Source organism: Cetorhinus maximus, chromosome 22, assembly GCF_964194155.1.
Source record: "Cetorhinus maximus chromosome 22, sCetMax3.hap1.1, whole genome shotgun sequence".
Taxonomy (NCBI): domain Eukaryota; kingdom Metazoa; phylum Chordata; class Chondrichthyes; order Lamniformes; family Cetorhinidae; genus Cetorhinus; species Cetorhinus maximus.
In genome coordinates this window covers 70,283,746-70,300,417 of record NC_135900.1, presented here as the reverse complement: position 1 = coordinate 70,300,417, position 16,672 = coordinate 70,283,746, and the positions used below count along the sequence as shown (strand labels likewise).

Below are 16,672 nucleotides of genomic sequence, written 5' to 3'. Positions count from 1 at the left end.
ATCCTTCACACAGGGGGAATTAAGGACCTATCTTTCTGGGTCCAGCACACTCTGAATCACTTGCTGACAACTCCTAATATCGCACACAAAAAGGCTGATTCTTAACAGCCCTCTGTTTTATCAAACTGCTACAAAGATGGACATGGCAGAGGTTCACGGAGAAGGCCCACCAGAACATCTAGCCCAAAGGCAATAAATGCCAGCAGCATCCACATCTCAAGAATTAATGTTTTAAAAAACTGGCCGACTGTAGACAGGTCAAAGTTCTAGAACCTCCCTCCTAACAGCACAGCGGGAACAACTTTCACCACACAGGCTGCCATGGTTCAAGAAGGTTCACTTTTCAAGGGTAACTAACGTGGCAACAAATGCTGGCTTTGCTAGCGATGTCCATATTCTGAGAGTTGTGAAAGGATAATAATTTTCATATTTTTCTGGTTTGTTGTAAAGTAAGTTTATGGGTGTGGATGTATCTGTGTGAGTTAATTACATTTGGAGTCAGGTAGACTGCAAGCTTGAAATTATCAAAAGAAGTTAGGTGTAGAAATGTGCTTGAAATGCTAATGAGTAAACACGGATGCTGTCTTATGTGTAAGGTGTGAAGGGAATTTTCATTTTTAGATAAGTGAGATTGTTTGGATTTCAAAGGGATGTTAATCTGTTTACAACTAACCAGATAAGCAAGGCTAAGCAATGTGTTTATTTTTCCCAAAGGTTGCTGACAATATTGGCAACATGAAAGTTTTTTTATTATGGGAAAGATACAGTTCCAAAAATATATGGAACAATGGAATTTACATATTAAAGAGAGAGAAATATATATAAAGGAAAATGAAAGGCAATGTTGAGGGCCATGTAAGATCTAACAGGGGTGTATGAAACAGCCTTGAAGAAGCCTCCAGCTATTTGTGCATAAGTCTGTTGTGTCCAATAACTAAAGTTGGGGAAAGCCATTTGGAATTCTACTGTCAAGTGGGTACTGTGTTAACTTGCTGTTTTTTTTTAAATTTAAAAGCTATTTTGGACTGTTGCCTTAAAGGGGTTGTGTAACTGGGAGTCAGATTAATTAGGAATTTCAGGATTTGTTATAGTATTAAGTAATTGTAGTCTTATGTATGTGCTTGAAATCTTTTATTTTGTTAATAAATATTTTACTTTAATTTTTAAAATCTCTAAAGGTCTTAGTGGACTTATTACTTCTGAATTCAGTGCACACGCCTTCTCGTGATAAATATAAATTGCAAAACTGTTGTGATAGGGTGGCCAAGTTTCCATTGTGGATTTGGTCTACCACGTCATAACAGAATCAGTAATAAAAGAAAGTTATATAAAAACCAATTCCTGAAGGCCTCAGACTTTTCTCCATCTCTCACAGTGAGAGAGAATAGGCTTATTCTACAAACCTTCATTTTGCAACTGCTTCTCATGCCTCCTTTGAATAAGTGTGCCACTTGGGTTGTTCCTCATCAACAGAAAAACAATTTTACCAGTGTGGGGAGGCATAATTATTTATAGATAAATATCCAGCCAAACAAAAATGAAGCTTATAAATCTAAATTGTGCCATAATCTATGTCAACTTGCTGATGGTGATGGATACACCAGCCTGTTATATCTATTTAAATTTTCAAGTGACCCAAGTGAAGAGCCAATGCACCTCACTGAATACACCACCAATCTGGGAAGAGTAGATGAAGTAAAGTAGCATGTATTGGTTAGCCAACCCCATGTACCTTGGAAGCCAGTAGATTACATTAGAAAGGGACAACGAACACACGGGAGAAGTTACAAATATTTTTTTCTGCGAGTAGATTTGGACCATGCTGTATCAATGAAGAAACTGAATTGTGGAGTTGGAAGGTTTGAAAATAATTCTAGTGAAAATCACAGAACATAAGTAGACAATATTCACTGTGGTACTGGCCTGCATGACTGATGGAACAAAATTAAAGCCTACGGTAATTTTGGAATGTGAAACCACACTGAACATCAAGTTCCCTGTAGGAGTTTTTATGCAGCTGTTGGATGGAGTGAAGTTGTGGATCAATAATATGTGGAATTGATGTCCCCATATCACATTTCAAAATGCTGGCTGCTCACACCAGCAGTTCACATTTTATACTCGCCACATAAGTTGAAACCCCCCCCGCCCCCCACCTTCCCCACCCCATTTTTGAAAGGGTTGTTTGAAGCTTCGAAGGTTGACTTATACAATACAATCTACTGTAAATCTACTGCCAGGTCCACTTATATACTGATCAAAGGTATATAGCACCTTCAATTTGCTCAGGACATCCCAAAGCACTTTATAGCTATAAGCAGCTTTTGTCCATGTTTGGACCAAGGCTGTAATGAGGTCAGGAGCTGAGTGGCCCTGGCAGAACCCAAACTGAGCGTCAGTGAGCAGGTTATTGTTGTATAAATGCCGTTTGATAGCACTATCAACGACACCTTCCATCACTTTGCTGATGATCGAGAGAGTAAACTGATGGGGTAATTGGCCGGCTTGGATTTTTCCTGGTTTTTGTGGACAGGATATATCTGGACAATTTTCCACGTCGCCGGGTAGATACCAATGTTGTAGCTGTAGTGGAACAGCTTGGCTAAGGGCACGGCAAGTTCTGGAGCACAAGTCTTTGATACTACTTTTGGAATATTGTTAGGGCCTATAGCCTTTGCAATATCTGGTACTCAGTTTAGTCTCAAGAACTGAAGTCTTCAGCAGTATCTGGATAGCTACATATCACCTAGAGGGAAGTAGATACATTAGTGCTTTTCCAACCAGAATTCCCGGATTATCCCTAAAGGTTTCCAGGTCGTAGATTTGAAAATGGTACCAAATTTTTCCAGGTATATTGTTTAATGAAAATAATCATTCAATACTGTTTTACTTTATTTTCATTTTTGTTTTATAATATTTACACGGTGGGAGGGGAGGAGGGAGAGATGGTTGGGGTTCCACAGAATTTCAGAATATATTACAGGATTCCTCAACATAAAAAGAGTTTGGAAACCACTGCCCCATATAGAGAAAAAAAATAAACAAGGCTCAATGAGTTTGCTCTCCCTCTTCTGATCGCCATAACGATAATGAAGCTCTTGACCAATCGCACCAACCGATCTCTATCAGTTACTCAATCTACAATAGAGTCAGACAGCAGACAAGGGAAACCCCCAGCATTAGAAACCTTGTGAATCATCGATCCAAAGCCCGCTGTTCCTACAATTAATAACTGCTTGGATTTGTAATATATTCTGTACAAGTGTTGGGAACAAAGCTATTGGAAAATTCAACTTTAATGGTGCTGACTGAATATTTAAAAAGACCCAAACTGACCTCACAAGGGTCTGTAACCTCCTCCCCGGGCTCTTGCTTCACCACAATGATGGGGAAATCACAGAGGTCATCCTCCAAAATGGCCTCCTGTTTGACTTTAATGGGTTCCAGGCGAACGACTGGGGTCATCTGCTGAGACTCAGGCCTTGACAGTCTGCTTGATGAGGTACAACTGAAACAGCGCAAGGAGACAGAGAGAGTGTGAGAGAGACTAAAAGGAAACAAAGCACCTTTAAAAGGGTTAATTCACATTCAGTTAGATCAACAAGGCCTCACTCACCTCCCTCTGCTGCCAGAGCTGGAGGTGCTGGAAGTGCGTCCTGGGACATGGACACTGGTGACAGTCACTGACCCTAGGAAGCAAAAGGAAGCAGGTCAGGTTACAAAAAAACAGAGCTCGATCTGAATCAAATCCTTGCAGCAATCAACACAGGTGCTCATGATTGGCATGGAATGTGGTGTCAGACTATTCAACTGCAAGGGCATCAAAGTCCAGCCTAATCCTACCCTTCCCACAATGTACAGCACTGTGCTGTGGCCCAGGTCCCCAAATGTTTTTCTTATTCATTCATGGGATGTGGGCGTCGCTGGCTAGGCCAGCATTTATTGCCCATCCCTAGTTGCCCTTGAGAAGGTGGTGGTGAGCTGCCTTCTTGAACCACTGCAGTCCATGTGGTGTAGGTACACCCACAGTGCTGTTAAGGAAGGAGTTCCAGGATTTTGACCCAGGAACTTCCAGGTGGTGGTGTTCCCATGTAACTGCTGTCCTTGTCCTTCTAGGTGGTAGTGGTCATGGGTTTGGAAGGTGCTGTCTAAGGAGCCTTGGTGAATTCCTGCAGTGCACCTTGTAGATCGTACACACTGCTGCTACTGTGTGTCGGTGGTGAAGGGAGTGAATGTTTGTGGATATGGCGCCAATCAAGTGGGCTGCTTTATCCTGGATGGTGTCAAGCTTCTTGAGTGTTGTTGGAGCTGCACTCATCCAGGCAAGTGGGGAGTATTCCATCACACTCCTGACTTGTGCCTTGTAGATGGCGGACAGGCTTTGGGGAGTCAGGAGGTGAGTTACTCACCGCACAATTCCTAGCCTCTGACCTGTTCTTGTAGCCACGTTATTTATATGGCTAGTCCAGTTCAGATTAGATTAAATACAGCGGAACGTTCCCAGGCAACAGACAACAGGGACTTTGTCATCCCATCAGTCCAGGCTGGCTCAGGATACAGAAGGTATCCCACCTCACGTTAACTCCAGGGAGAATTGTTGGCTTCCGTTACTGGCAGCCTGCCCAACTCAGCCAAAAGCCCACCTACTGGTGCAGGCGCCTCTGCAGGAGCTTGGCACAGTGCCCTCTGCAGGAGCTTGGCACAGTGCCCTCTGCAGGAGCTTGGCACAGTGCCCTCATCTTCAAACTCATCTAAAAGTCACCAAAAAAGGGGGTGGGTTGCACAAGGATTTAGTGCTCTCTGCGATTACTGATTGCAATTATCCGATTGGGGTCAGTGATCCTCAGAGCTTCCTCCTCATAATCCTGCCAAAACAGGAGGCGGTGGCGTAGTGGTACTGTCACTGGACTAGTACTCCAGAGACCCAGGGTAATGCTCTGGGGACCCGGGTTCAAATCCCAGCACGACAGACGGGGAAATTTGAATTCAAATAAAAATATCTGGAATTAAAAGTCTAATGATGACCATGAAACCATTGCCGATTGTTGTAAAAACATCCCATGAGCAAATAAAGAAAATTCTATAGAAACATACAATTACAAGTTGTTATATCACAAACTTGACTACCAGTCCCACCGGCACTGAAGGGCTGAAATTCTCCTGTCCTAATGGGCCCCAGTTTTAATGACGTGCAATAAAGTATTTTGTGAGTGCCTTGTGTTGGTGGGAGGTTCTAACTGTGGCACCAAGTTACCTGTATGCCCAGGAGAGGGGACTGAAGGACCAGGGGAAGGGTTGGTGCTGGTTGCTGAAGGCTTTCCTGCCAGACTGTTGCCGTTCCTCTCTCTGTTCAGTAAGCTTTCTAGTAATACTGAACCCGCATCATCCAGCTGCAGTTTGAAGGAGAGAAGAGGCACTTTTTAAACACTCATTTCTAAACATTATTCAACAGTTAAACTGGTCAACGACGCAACCATTGGTGCTCAGTGGTAACAGGAGACGGGTGAGAAAAATCGGATGATATCCCTCAATTGACACATAAAAACACATTATCTGGCCATTTATCTCATTGCTGCTAGTAGGAGCTTGCTGTGTGCAAATTGGGTGCCACATTTCCCACATTACAACTGTGACTCCACTTCAAAAGTAATTCATGAGCCACATGACTGAGGCCATGAAAGGCATCGTATAAATGTAAGTCTAGTTTTGTTTTTGCTTCAATCTTCTCCTTTCTCGGTTCGGTGATGGGGATTTGGCTTCTTTGAGTTTTCAGGTGCAGATGCCCAAATGCTTGGGACAGGAGTTGGAAATATGGGTTTCCTCAGGATTGTTCACCTGCTCTGTCTCAATTCTGTAATGAGCCAGGCCTACTTAGAAACAGAAACATGCCCTTCATTTAATACTAAATAGCAAACTTAGAATACTTCTCCATCCTTTTGACACGTATGTGTAAGTATGTAGTGAACCTGTACAAACAGACATCCCCAAAAACACTGCAAGATATTTGAGTGTGTCAACAAGTGTAAGAAATACAGATCACACCTTGAAACCATAAACACTCAAAATATAGACTATGGACAGCCTTCAACGCTCTAAGTCTGTTTACACGATGAGGCACAGAGGTGAGCAAGTGAGGACAAATGGCTTTTGTGGATTGGAGATCTGTTTCCTCAGCCTCCATCAGCAGAGGAAGCTCTCTATTGTTGGGACTGAATGCTGATATAGCTCTGCCCCAGGGATAGAGCGCTTTCTCTGCTGCTATAGATGCAAAGTAAAGGAATCCTTCTACCTCACTTCAGTCTACCTTCAGCATGTCATAGAAAAAGGGATAGAGAGGTGGAGAGATTTAGGGAGGGAATCCCACATTTGTCTGCATTCCTGTGTAACCTTAATCATCACACACATAAAAATAATCCAATTTTAAGATTTAGAGGGTGCAAATGCTCCTGCCTGCCCTGGACATCAGAATATAATTTCCCACCTCGGGCCCAGTGACATCACCCACACTGCCCAGGGAGCTGGGGCCAGCTGTTTGGGAGCTGGAGGAACCCAACACTTAGAACTGATTGAATTTTCTCTTCCCCTCCCCCGCAAAACTCTCCTTTGCTGCAGTTCTCTGAAGACTGGTGGCTGCAATAACGGTTTCCAGTCGGTCAGTACCTGGTTACATTGGCTGCGTAGAATTATTGTTTCCCTTCTAGGCCGAGAGATGTGTGAACACATGTGTGAGTGGGTGGTCATGCACACCACACCCTGCAGTTACAAAATGGTTATTTAGGGAGGGCGGGCAGGAGCATTTGCACCCTCTAAATCTTTAAATTGGATTATTTTTATGTGTGTGATGACTAAGGTTACACGGGAATGCAGACAAATCCCTACATCTCCCTAAATCTCTATCTTTTTTTCTATGACATTCCTTAAAACCTACTTCTTTGACCAAGCTTTTGTTCACTTGTCCTAATATCTCCTTATGTGGCACAGTGTCAAATTCCGTTTGATAACTGGCCTGTGAACAGGTCACATGGGATGCTTCACTGCATTAAAGGCGCTATATAAATGCAAGCCGTTGCTCTTGAAGCACCACATGATTCCAAGTCAGGACCCCCCCCCCCCCCCCCCCCCCCCCCCCACCCGGCCTCCCAGAGAAGCAGATTCTACACCTATTAAACAGTTCCGATTTTCCAGCAGCAATTGTGTTAAAATGGTACTGGATCATCACTTGACTGCAGCCCTCAGAACCCCTCCCTTTCTGAGAGGAGGCTGTGGAGAACCAGGAAAGGAACGTGTTGTACATTGTGCTGCCCAGTCAGTTTAACTTCTATGGACAGGAAACGTCTAGAAACTATAATTCGGGACAGAATTAAAAGTCACATGGCCAAATGTGGGTCAATTAAGGAGAGCCAGCATTTCTTTAGAGAAAATCGTGTTTAACTATTTTTTTGAAGTGGTAACAGAGAAGGTTGAGGAGGGCAATGCAGTTGATGGCCTCCAAAAGATATTTGATACAGTTCTGCAAAACAGATTTATCAGCAAAGTTACAGCTAATGGAATAAAAGGGACAGTAGCAACATGGATACAAAATTGGCTCAGTGTCAGGAAACAAGGAGTAATGATGAATGGATGTTTTTTGGGCTGGAAGAAGGGTTGTAGTGGAGTTCTTCAGGGGTCAGTATTGGGACCCTTGCTTTTCCTGATTTATATTAATGATCTAGACCTTGGTGTACAGCCAGCAATTTCAAAATTTGCAGACAATACAAAACTTGGAAGCATTGTAAACTGCGATGAGGACAGTGTTGAACTTCAAAAGGACATAGACAAGTTGTTGGAATGGGCAGATGGGTGGCAGATGAAGTTCAATGCAGAGAAATGGGAGGTGATACATTTTGGTAGGCAGAATATAAAATAAAGGGCAGTACTCTAAAGTGGATGCAGGAGCAGCAGGACCTGGGTGTACATGTGCATAAATCATTGTAGGTGGCAGGACAGGTTGAGAACTCAGTTAATAAAGCATACAGCATCTTAGGCTTTATTAATAGGGGCATAGAGCAAGGAGGTTATGTTGACCTTGTATAAGACACAAGTTGGACCTGTGCTGGAGTATTGCGTAGAGTTCTGGGTGTAGCATTTTAGGAAGGATGTGAAGGCATGGACAGTATGGAAGAACTGACGAGAATGATTCCAGGGATGAGGAACTTGAGTTATGAAGATAGATTGAAGAAGTTTTGACTCTTTTCCTCGGAGAAAGGAAGGCTGAGAAGAGGTTTGATAGAGGTGTTCAAAACTATGAGGGATCTGGACAGAGTAGATAGAGAGAAACTGTTCCCATTCATGAAAGGATCAAGAATAAGAGGGCACAGATTTAAAGTAATTAGCAAAAGAAGCAAAAGTGATATGAGAAAAAACTTTTTGTCACACAGTGAGTGATTAGGGTCTGGAACGCACTGAGAGTGTGGTGGAGACAGGTTCAATCGAGGCATTCGAAAGGAAACTAGATGATTATTTGAAAAGAAACAATGTGCAGGGTTACAGGGAGAAACCCGGAGAATGGCACTAGGTGAATTGTTCATTCAGAGAGCCAGTGTGGACACAATGGGCCAAATGGCCTTCTTCAGCACTATAACAATTCTGTGATTCTGCTTCTTGCTATTGTTACTAACACTATGTTGCAAATGTTATGCAGATTGAAGCAGCAGCCATTTACCATACAGCAATATCCTAAAACCATGAGATAGGTCACAGTTAATTATGTGGTTAGAGGAATGTTGTTCAGGGTGCCAACTGAACACCCTTCTTCCCTTCCCACAGGAACACCTAACTGAACCGGTGGGACAGGCAGACTGAGTTTAATGTCTCACCTGAAGTCAGTACCTCTGACAACGCAGCACATTGGAGCGCTGTAGCATGTGTCAAGGTTAACATGTCGAGTTGCTGGTTATCTGGTCTAAAACCAGGAGTGGGCATAAAAAGCTTCTTCTGTATTTGTGGTGGATTCACCTGGCGCACTTAAAGTTAAACAGGAACGGTGTCCCTTCGGGTGGGGTGAACGTTCAGCAACGTAACAAACATTAAAGTTTTGCTTTAAATTCATTCAACACCCACACTTACCCCCACCCCCCACCCTCCCCCACCCCTCACATCCTCCAAACTGCACCTTGGCAAAGGGTTGGCTCCAACCTGCCCCTTTTGTGTTCCGTTGTGTTCGTTTTTACCTGAATTTGAGGAATATCAGGAAGACAGGAGAGATGCTCAGGGTTGGTAACGGATGGGAGCAGCTCAGTCATTGGAATCAGGTTTTTGGAGGCAAATCCATCACTTGCAGTCACAAAGAACTTGGAAGGATAAGAGGGGGTTGTAGTGCTGGCTACTGGGAAAGGTCTCGAGTTTCCAGGATTGTAGTGCTGAGGAAAATGGGGGCAGAAAAGGCAACAGTAAAATGTACAGTGATGGCCTCATGTTACTAATTCACAGTTTTGCCTCCGGGTCATGCCTTAAACTCGACACACTCCAGTGAAACACAGAGGGTGTGCTGCATTGTCAGGGGTGCCCTCTGTCGATTAAATGTTACACTGAGGCCCTACCTGCCAGTCCTATTGGTTCACGTGGATGCTAACGATCCAGTGGTGCTATGGGAAGAAGGCTAGTTCTCCTGACAACATCCTTCTCATCCAACTCATCAACCATGGCCCATCCATCTCATATGTGGGATGCTGCTGTGCACAAAATGGCTGCCACGTTGGTCTGTTTAACAACAGTCCTTGCACATCCAAAATATTCCATCATTCAGGAAGTGTTTTGAGACATTCATTCACCTGATAAATGCAAGTTCTCACCTACTAACAGGAAAAATGGAACTGAACATACACTGAACAAAATATGGTCCAGGAGGGAAATCTCTCTTCAAAGCAACCCAAGCACTTTAAAATCATAGAGTCGATGAGGGGGAGAGAGAGAACTCAATCTCAAAGTCTTGCTTTTGCTGGAGTTCACTTAATGGGGTGAAAGGTGTGTGTCTGCGTGTCCCTCTGTCTGGCTATATCTCTCTCTGTGCGTGCATGTGTGTGTGTGTTTCTGTGTAGTCACACACATCACTTTCTGCAGTTAAACCTTGGTTATTTAAGAGACTATGTGGGCAGCATTTAGAATCATAGAATCATTTGTACCTTCTAAACATTTAAAATGAAGCCGAGATAGGTTTAAGAAGTCTCACCAGGTTTTTGAAGACAATGCTAAACTCAAACCAGCCTGAGACTGTCTCTCCAGGATCTTCCCAAGTCAGATCAAGTGAATCAGGATTGATGCTGTGACTTTAGCAGGGACCACTAGATAGTGACATTATAAAAACACCTTTTTAATTGTCCTTCGATGGCTGCTCCCAATTAGAAATTAGAAAGTGTCCTCCTCCCCTTCTGACAGCCAATCACATTAAAAGGTACAGACAAGGTCTTTTGCCATGTTTCTTTGATACATGTCCTGTTAAAAGATTCCTCTGGCCCTGCTTCATTTAAACGTATGTCCATCTCTCAATCTTTTTGATTCCTCCATCTGTGAACAATATTTTAGCTCATTCATGCAGCTGAAGACAATATTGAGACGGATGACAGGTTTCAATGCAATTCTAAATCAAAATCAACTGTAAAAACATGCTTACAGAACCTTTATAAGATGCAGCAGGATCCATTAACTGTTGTACCCGTATTCCCAATACAACAAAAATACCTTGCATTTATATAGTGCCTTTAACATAGTCAAATCACTTCCCAGGATTGGATGACCAGGCAAAAATTGACACCGTGGCATGGAAGGAGCTATTAGGCGGCAAACGTTTGGCTATAATCGTAAGAGCATCTTATGAGAGGGAAAGAGAGAGGCCACAAGGTTAGAGAGGCAATTCCAGCATTTAGGGCCTAATCATCTGAAGGCACAGCTGCCGGTGGAATGATGAAGAAGGTGGGGAACACACTGCTCCAACCAGGAAATCTACTGTCATGGTATGTCATGCTCATCTGTCTTGCGCATCCTCACACATCCACTGTAGCTCATCTGCAACTGCTCCAGCTACGCCCAGGTTGACCCCTCTTTCTGCTGCCCTCCACTTTGCCATCTGGAAGAGCTTTTCAGCTCTGATCAAATGGTCAAAATACAGATGTTTCTTTTTTCTGGATGTCACTTTTTAAAGAGTTCTTTTGGCTCTTGCAATTTCAAGTACCTCTTCATTTATCTTATGGTCTGTGTTTGGAATTTTAAACTTATGTCTTAGTACCACATTTCAAAGGCCTCTATTGTCTTCCACAGGTCTTTACTCATTGTTTAGCTTTCTGGGGCAGACAGGAAAGTGGATTGAATGTAACATCTTCTGATATTTCTCTTTGTTACAAGCTTGAGTTTTCTTGTTATTAACGCATCCTTCATCTTCACAAAATTACTTCTGGCTATCTCTATCTTTCTTCTAAATTCTGCATCACATCTGCCATCTTCAGTTATCATTTGTCCTATATAAACAAACTTATCTACTTGTTCCAATGTGACACCATCCACTTCAACCTTCACTCTAGTTTCCCCTAATGTATTCCTTCTCACTACCATTGTTTTTATCTTTTTGGTGTTCATACTCTTAAGTTTCTAGATTTTACTTCATCTATGTTATTCTACAGGGCCTCTTTTGGTTCTGCAGGTAGCACTGTGTCATCAGCATACTGTAAGTTTATTACATTCTTGTCTCCAATTTTTAACCCTGTATGTACATCTAATTTGTTCAGATTGAATAATTTCGACAACTGTGCACAGCCTTGTCGTGCTCCTCTCTTCACTTGAAACATATCCGACTGTCCATCTTCTAGCCTGATGCTCAGTATTTGGTCCCAATATAGCCTCTGGATAAATCTCAGATCTTTACTGTCAATGTCACATTTCAGCAGCACATCTATTAACTTTTGGTGATAAACATGATCGAACACTGTTTCATAGTCTATGAAGCATGTGTAAACGTTCTTGTTTATTTCTAGGTATTTATTGAAGTTTGTTCTTAGCTTAAATATTCCCTCTCTTGTTCCTACATTAGCTATAAATCCAGACTATATTTGATCAATTTCTGCTTCAAATATGTTATGATTTTTTTCTACTATGACTTTCAACATCACTTTAATGAGATGACTCATCAAGCTTAAAGTTCTAAAATGATTGCACTCTATTGCTTTAGCTTTCTTAGGTAACAATGAACAATGAATGTACCAATTCACTTGGGATGTATCCTTTGGTATATATTTGATCACAAATGTCTGGTAGCACTTCTAGTTCTGTTTCTTGAAGGGCTTTTAGATGTTCTGTTGTTACTTCATCTGTGCCTGGAGCTTTTCCTGTACTCATCAATTTCAAAGCATTCTTCATCTCTGATATCATAATGTTTGGTACATCATTTGCCTCGAATCCCTTGATTTGGATCGTCACACAATTCACTTTTATATTCTGCCCCTCTTTTTGCTACTGCATCCCTTTCAAACAATATTTGAGCAGCTTTGTCTTTTATGCCTCCACTATCTGCTGTTATCCCTTTCTTTCCATCTGTCAATAATTTCACCTTCTGGTGCATAACTCTCATTTTGTGATTTCTTTCCAGCTCCAGTACTTCGTCACACATCTCATTATACCATTTCCCTTTAGCCTTTCTACATTCATTCTTAATTTTCTTCTCAGTTTCATCAATCAGGTGCGTTTCTGTTTTTCCCTCTCTTTTTATCACCATTGCTGGCATCTCATCTGTCATCCACTCCTCATCTCTTTTTCTTTTCTGTTTCGGTTATATTTCCTTTGCAGCATGTTGTATACTCACTTTCATGTTTTCCCATTTGCTTTCTATTCCGAGACCTCAGCTTGTTCCGACTCCTCAATCCTGAGATATTTATACTTGTTTTTTTTTTACTTTGAGAGCGAATGCCTCCCTGATGTTCTCATCCTTCAACACGTCAAGGTCTAAATGGTAGCATAAAGACAAAATACTGCAGAGGCTGGAGATCTGAAATAAAAACAGAAAATGCTGGAAAAACTCAGCGGGTCTGGCAGCCTCTGAGGAGGGAGAAACAGAGTTAACGTTTCAAGTCCGACTGACTCTTCCTCAGAGCTCTGTTTCTCTCTCCGCAGATGCTGCCTGGCCTGCTGAGTTTTTCCAGCATTTTGCCTAAATGGTAGCACATCGGAGGAAGGCTGAGTTCTCAGAGGATTATACAGCTGGAGGAGTTTGGAGAGGTAGGGAGGGGCAAGGCCAAGGACGGGTTTAAACATGAGGGTGAGAAGCTTCAGAGTAGGAAGGTGCTCACTCTTGATGCACAAAGGCCCACACTGGGAGCACACAATTGTAAAGCCCACCCAAATTTAGTTTCCCCCAGCCAATATAAATCCCACTGCCCATATGGCTTGCTAGTTGCCTTGAAGGGAATTACGATCCTTCACCAGCTGTTAAATCCTTTGTGGACTCTTTAACCGTTTTATGATGATTCAAGTCGATTTCAACTCAACTCTGATCATCTCAGTTGATACCCCGTCACCTTCCAGATTATTGCTGAAAAAAGAGACATGTCTAAGCCATTCGTCTTGCACCCATCAGGACAGTCGCAAGAATTCCAATATTAGGGGAAAATAGCAATTTATACCGTATGTGAGGAGAGTGCTGATTGGTTGGCAAGTAGTGTTGCCATGGAGAATGCACCACTGATGATGACTGGCAGTTAACTGCCAAGCACTGTTTGAAATTTAAACCAGGCAGCTTGACCCCGATTGGTCAATGCATTGCCCTGATGAATTCTCTTCACATACGGTATAAATTGTTGTTTTCCCCTTATATTGGTATTCTTGCGAGTCCTGATGAGTGCAAGACAAATAGCTTAGACATGTCTCTTTTTTCAGCAATACTCAAGTTCTGTACTACCAAATGACTACCTTCCCGATTCTTGAACTTTTAGCCTCTATTCTCAATGGACTGCAGTAACCCGCCACACAGAACCATGTGAAACACACTGATGATCCCATAGTCTTCTTTCCCTGTCTGAGCTAACAGAGCTGATTAAATTCACTGTTATATGTACACTCTGACCAGGGTCTGATCTTAATGGAACAACCTCATAATAAAAAAATCAGTGTTAGCTCAGTTTAGTTTGAAATTAACTGATCAGATTATTGCAGGTTCAAATCCCACACCAGGGACATGAGCATCTAATCCAGGCTGACACTTGAGTGCAGTACTGAGGGAGTGCAGTACTGTTAAGGCCATGCCTCCCTGTGCTGCTGCTTCTTGTGAACCATCACATGGCACTACACCAAAGAGAACAAAGAACTTTGCCCCCTTCCCGTACCCCCCCCGCCCCAAACCACCGCCTCTGTGCTGTCTTGGACATTCTTCTCTCAAACAGCAGCACCAAGAGATAATAAACTTGTCAATCATCTCATTGCTGTTTCTGGGACCTCGTTGTGGGCAAAACATTTAGCTCCCGAACAAAAATCATTTCAAAAAGTAACAAGTCGCATGCAGAGTCTTGAGGAATTTCCAAGAGATGTGTTGAAATGTTACATAAACTTTTTGAAACTGAGTGAGTGTTTCACAAAGTCAATCGATGTAATGACACATAATCCCAGTGATGCAGAGTTCACCCTGTGAAGCTCTTGGGAAGATTCAGCAAGATTCAGTAAGAAACAGGACTGCTGCATGTGCTGTGAAAACATGGATTCCTTTATTCTCCCTCTGCACGCATGTGTGTGTGGTAGCCTTAAGTGGACAAAATGCACCATGCAATTTTCAATACACTACACCCACTGTTGACATTGACTGAATCATTCTCCTGAACGTTGGTTCCAATTGGAACCAAGGGTAGAATTTTCCCCCCATTGGTGGGGGTTGTGTGGGGGCAGGCACGGACCCAATCGGCACCCCAGATTGAGTACACACCGCTATTTTACGTGGGCGGGCAAATTAAGGCCCACCCAGTGCGACGTGCACCCAGAAGCGCTGTGCGCTCCCTATGTAGGCGGGGGGGATCCCTGAGTCGGGACTTTAAGGTTAGACTGGCAGCTCTGTTAATTATTTTAATTGTTAGTTAAATGGCCTTATAGGCCTTTGATATTTCAACGGGCTGCACGCCCACCAAACTGAAAATCTAAATGACGTGTGGTGACGTCGGGACGCACGCCCGATGTCATCTCGCGTCATTTTACACCACAGCAAGCGGGCCCCAAACCCCGCTCACTGAGCTGAAGATTCTCCCCCCGGGGTGTCCAAGACCAAGCCCAGGCACTGTTTTCACATTGCTGGCTATATAGTTAGCTGGCGGTCGCACCTTATCCAATAGTTGATGCTAAGCCAACTGTTCATTTCAAAGGTGAGATTGATAGATTTCTGTTAACCAAAAGGTATTAAAGGGCAAAGGCAGGTATATGGAGTTAGGTCACAGATCAGCCATGACCTTATTGAAGGGTGAAACATGCTCAAAAGGCTAAATGGACTACTCCTGTTCCTATGTCTCTACAAATGAACCACAGTCCTTTGTACTTTTTATGACTGTTAACCCCCGTTGCTGTTTTTAATTATTTGTGAATCTATGCACCAAGATTCCTTTATGCCTCTACTCCATTTAGACTCTTCTTCATAAAGGATCTCCCTATTCTTCCTACCAAAATATATTGCCTCACTTGCCAATACTAAAATTCATTTATATGCCTCTTCTGCAAGTTTGTTAATGTTGTCTTGCACGTTGTTGCAACCTTCCTCAAATTTACCTACATTCTTCAATCTGGTGTTAGCTGCAAATCGCGACATCTTTTACTTCCGATTCTGGAGTATAAATCATTATTTAAATAATGAACAGTAGCCCCAGCACTCATTCCTGTGAACACCACTTCCCACCATCAGCCAGTCTGAGTAAATACTTTGAACTCCCACTCCCTGTTCTCTGTTATGTAACCAGCTGGCCATCCATCCTGCTACCTCTTTCAGGCGCATTTCTAACCTCAGTCACAATTCCACTATACAACTTTCTATCAAAGGCCTTTTAAATGTCCATGCACATTACATCCGCTCATCCGCACATTGCTACTTCTTCAAGTAATTCAATCTGCTGGGTCAAGCATGAACTTCCCTTTCTATTTATCACAACCTAATTCCTCTCCTTAAGACAGAGAGAAGGTAAGAGGGGGAGATTTGATAGAGGTGTTTAAAATCATGAAGGATTTAGATAGAGTAAAGATAAACCGTTTCTATTAATGTGTCAATATCCCAAGGATTGGTTGCAAGGGGATTGCAGTACAAGCATAAAGAAGTCTTGCTACAGTTGTACAGGGCTTTGGTGAGGCCACATCTGGAATACTGTGTGCAGTTTTGGCCTCCACATTTAGGAAAGGATATACTTGCACTGGAGGTGTTGCAGCAAAAGTTCACTAAGCTGGTCCCTGGGATGAGGGGGTTGTCCTATGATGAGAGGCTGAGTGAATTCAATTTATATTCTCTGGAGTTTAGAAGAATGAGAGGTGATCTCACCGAAACCTACAATATTCTGAAGGGGCTTAACAGGGTAGACGCTGAGAGATTGTTTCCGCTGGTTGGGGAATCTAAAACATGGGGGCACAGTCTCAGGATAAGAGCCTGATCATTTAGGGCTGAGATGAGGAGAAATTTCTTCACTCAAAGGGGTTG

General features: G+C 42.8%; 1 protein-coding gene across 3 annotated transcripts in view; it reads right to left on the bottom strand.

Annotated features, from left to right (window-relative positions):
- LOC144696781 (E3 ubiquitin-protein ligase TRIM33-like) overlaps positions 1–16,672 on the bottom strand; it is a 122,707-nt gene that overhangs the window by 14,025 nt on the left and 92,010 nt on the right. For 2 of the 3 annotated variants that reach the window (XM_078568508.1, XM_078568510.1), the window contains 4 exons: positions 9,210–9,398; positions 5,255–5,390; positions 3,617–3,689; positions 3,337–3,508 (listed from right to left, as the gene is read on the bottom strand). In XM_078568508.1, coding sequence (XP_078424634.1) covers positions 3,337–3,508; positions 3,617–3,689; positions 5,255–5,390; positions 9,210–9,398 — 570 coding nt within the window. The remainder of the gene's footprint in view (positions 1–3,336; positions 3,509–3,616; positions 3,690–5,254; positions 5,391–9,209; positions 9,399–16,672) is intronic. The other variant, XM_078568509.1, reaches the window with a different exon arrangement.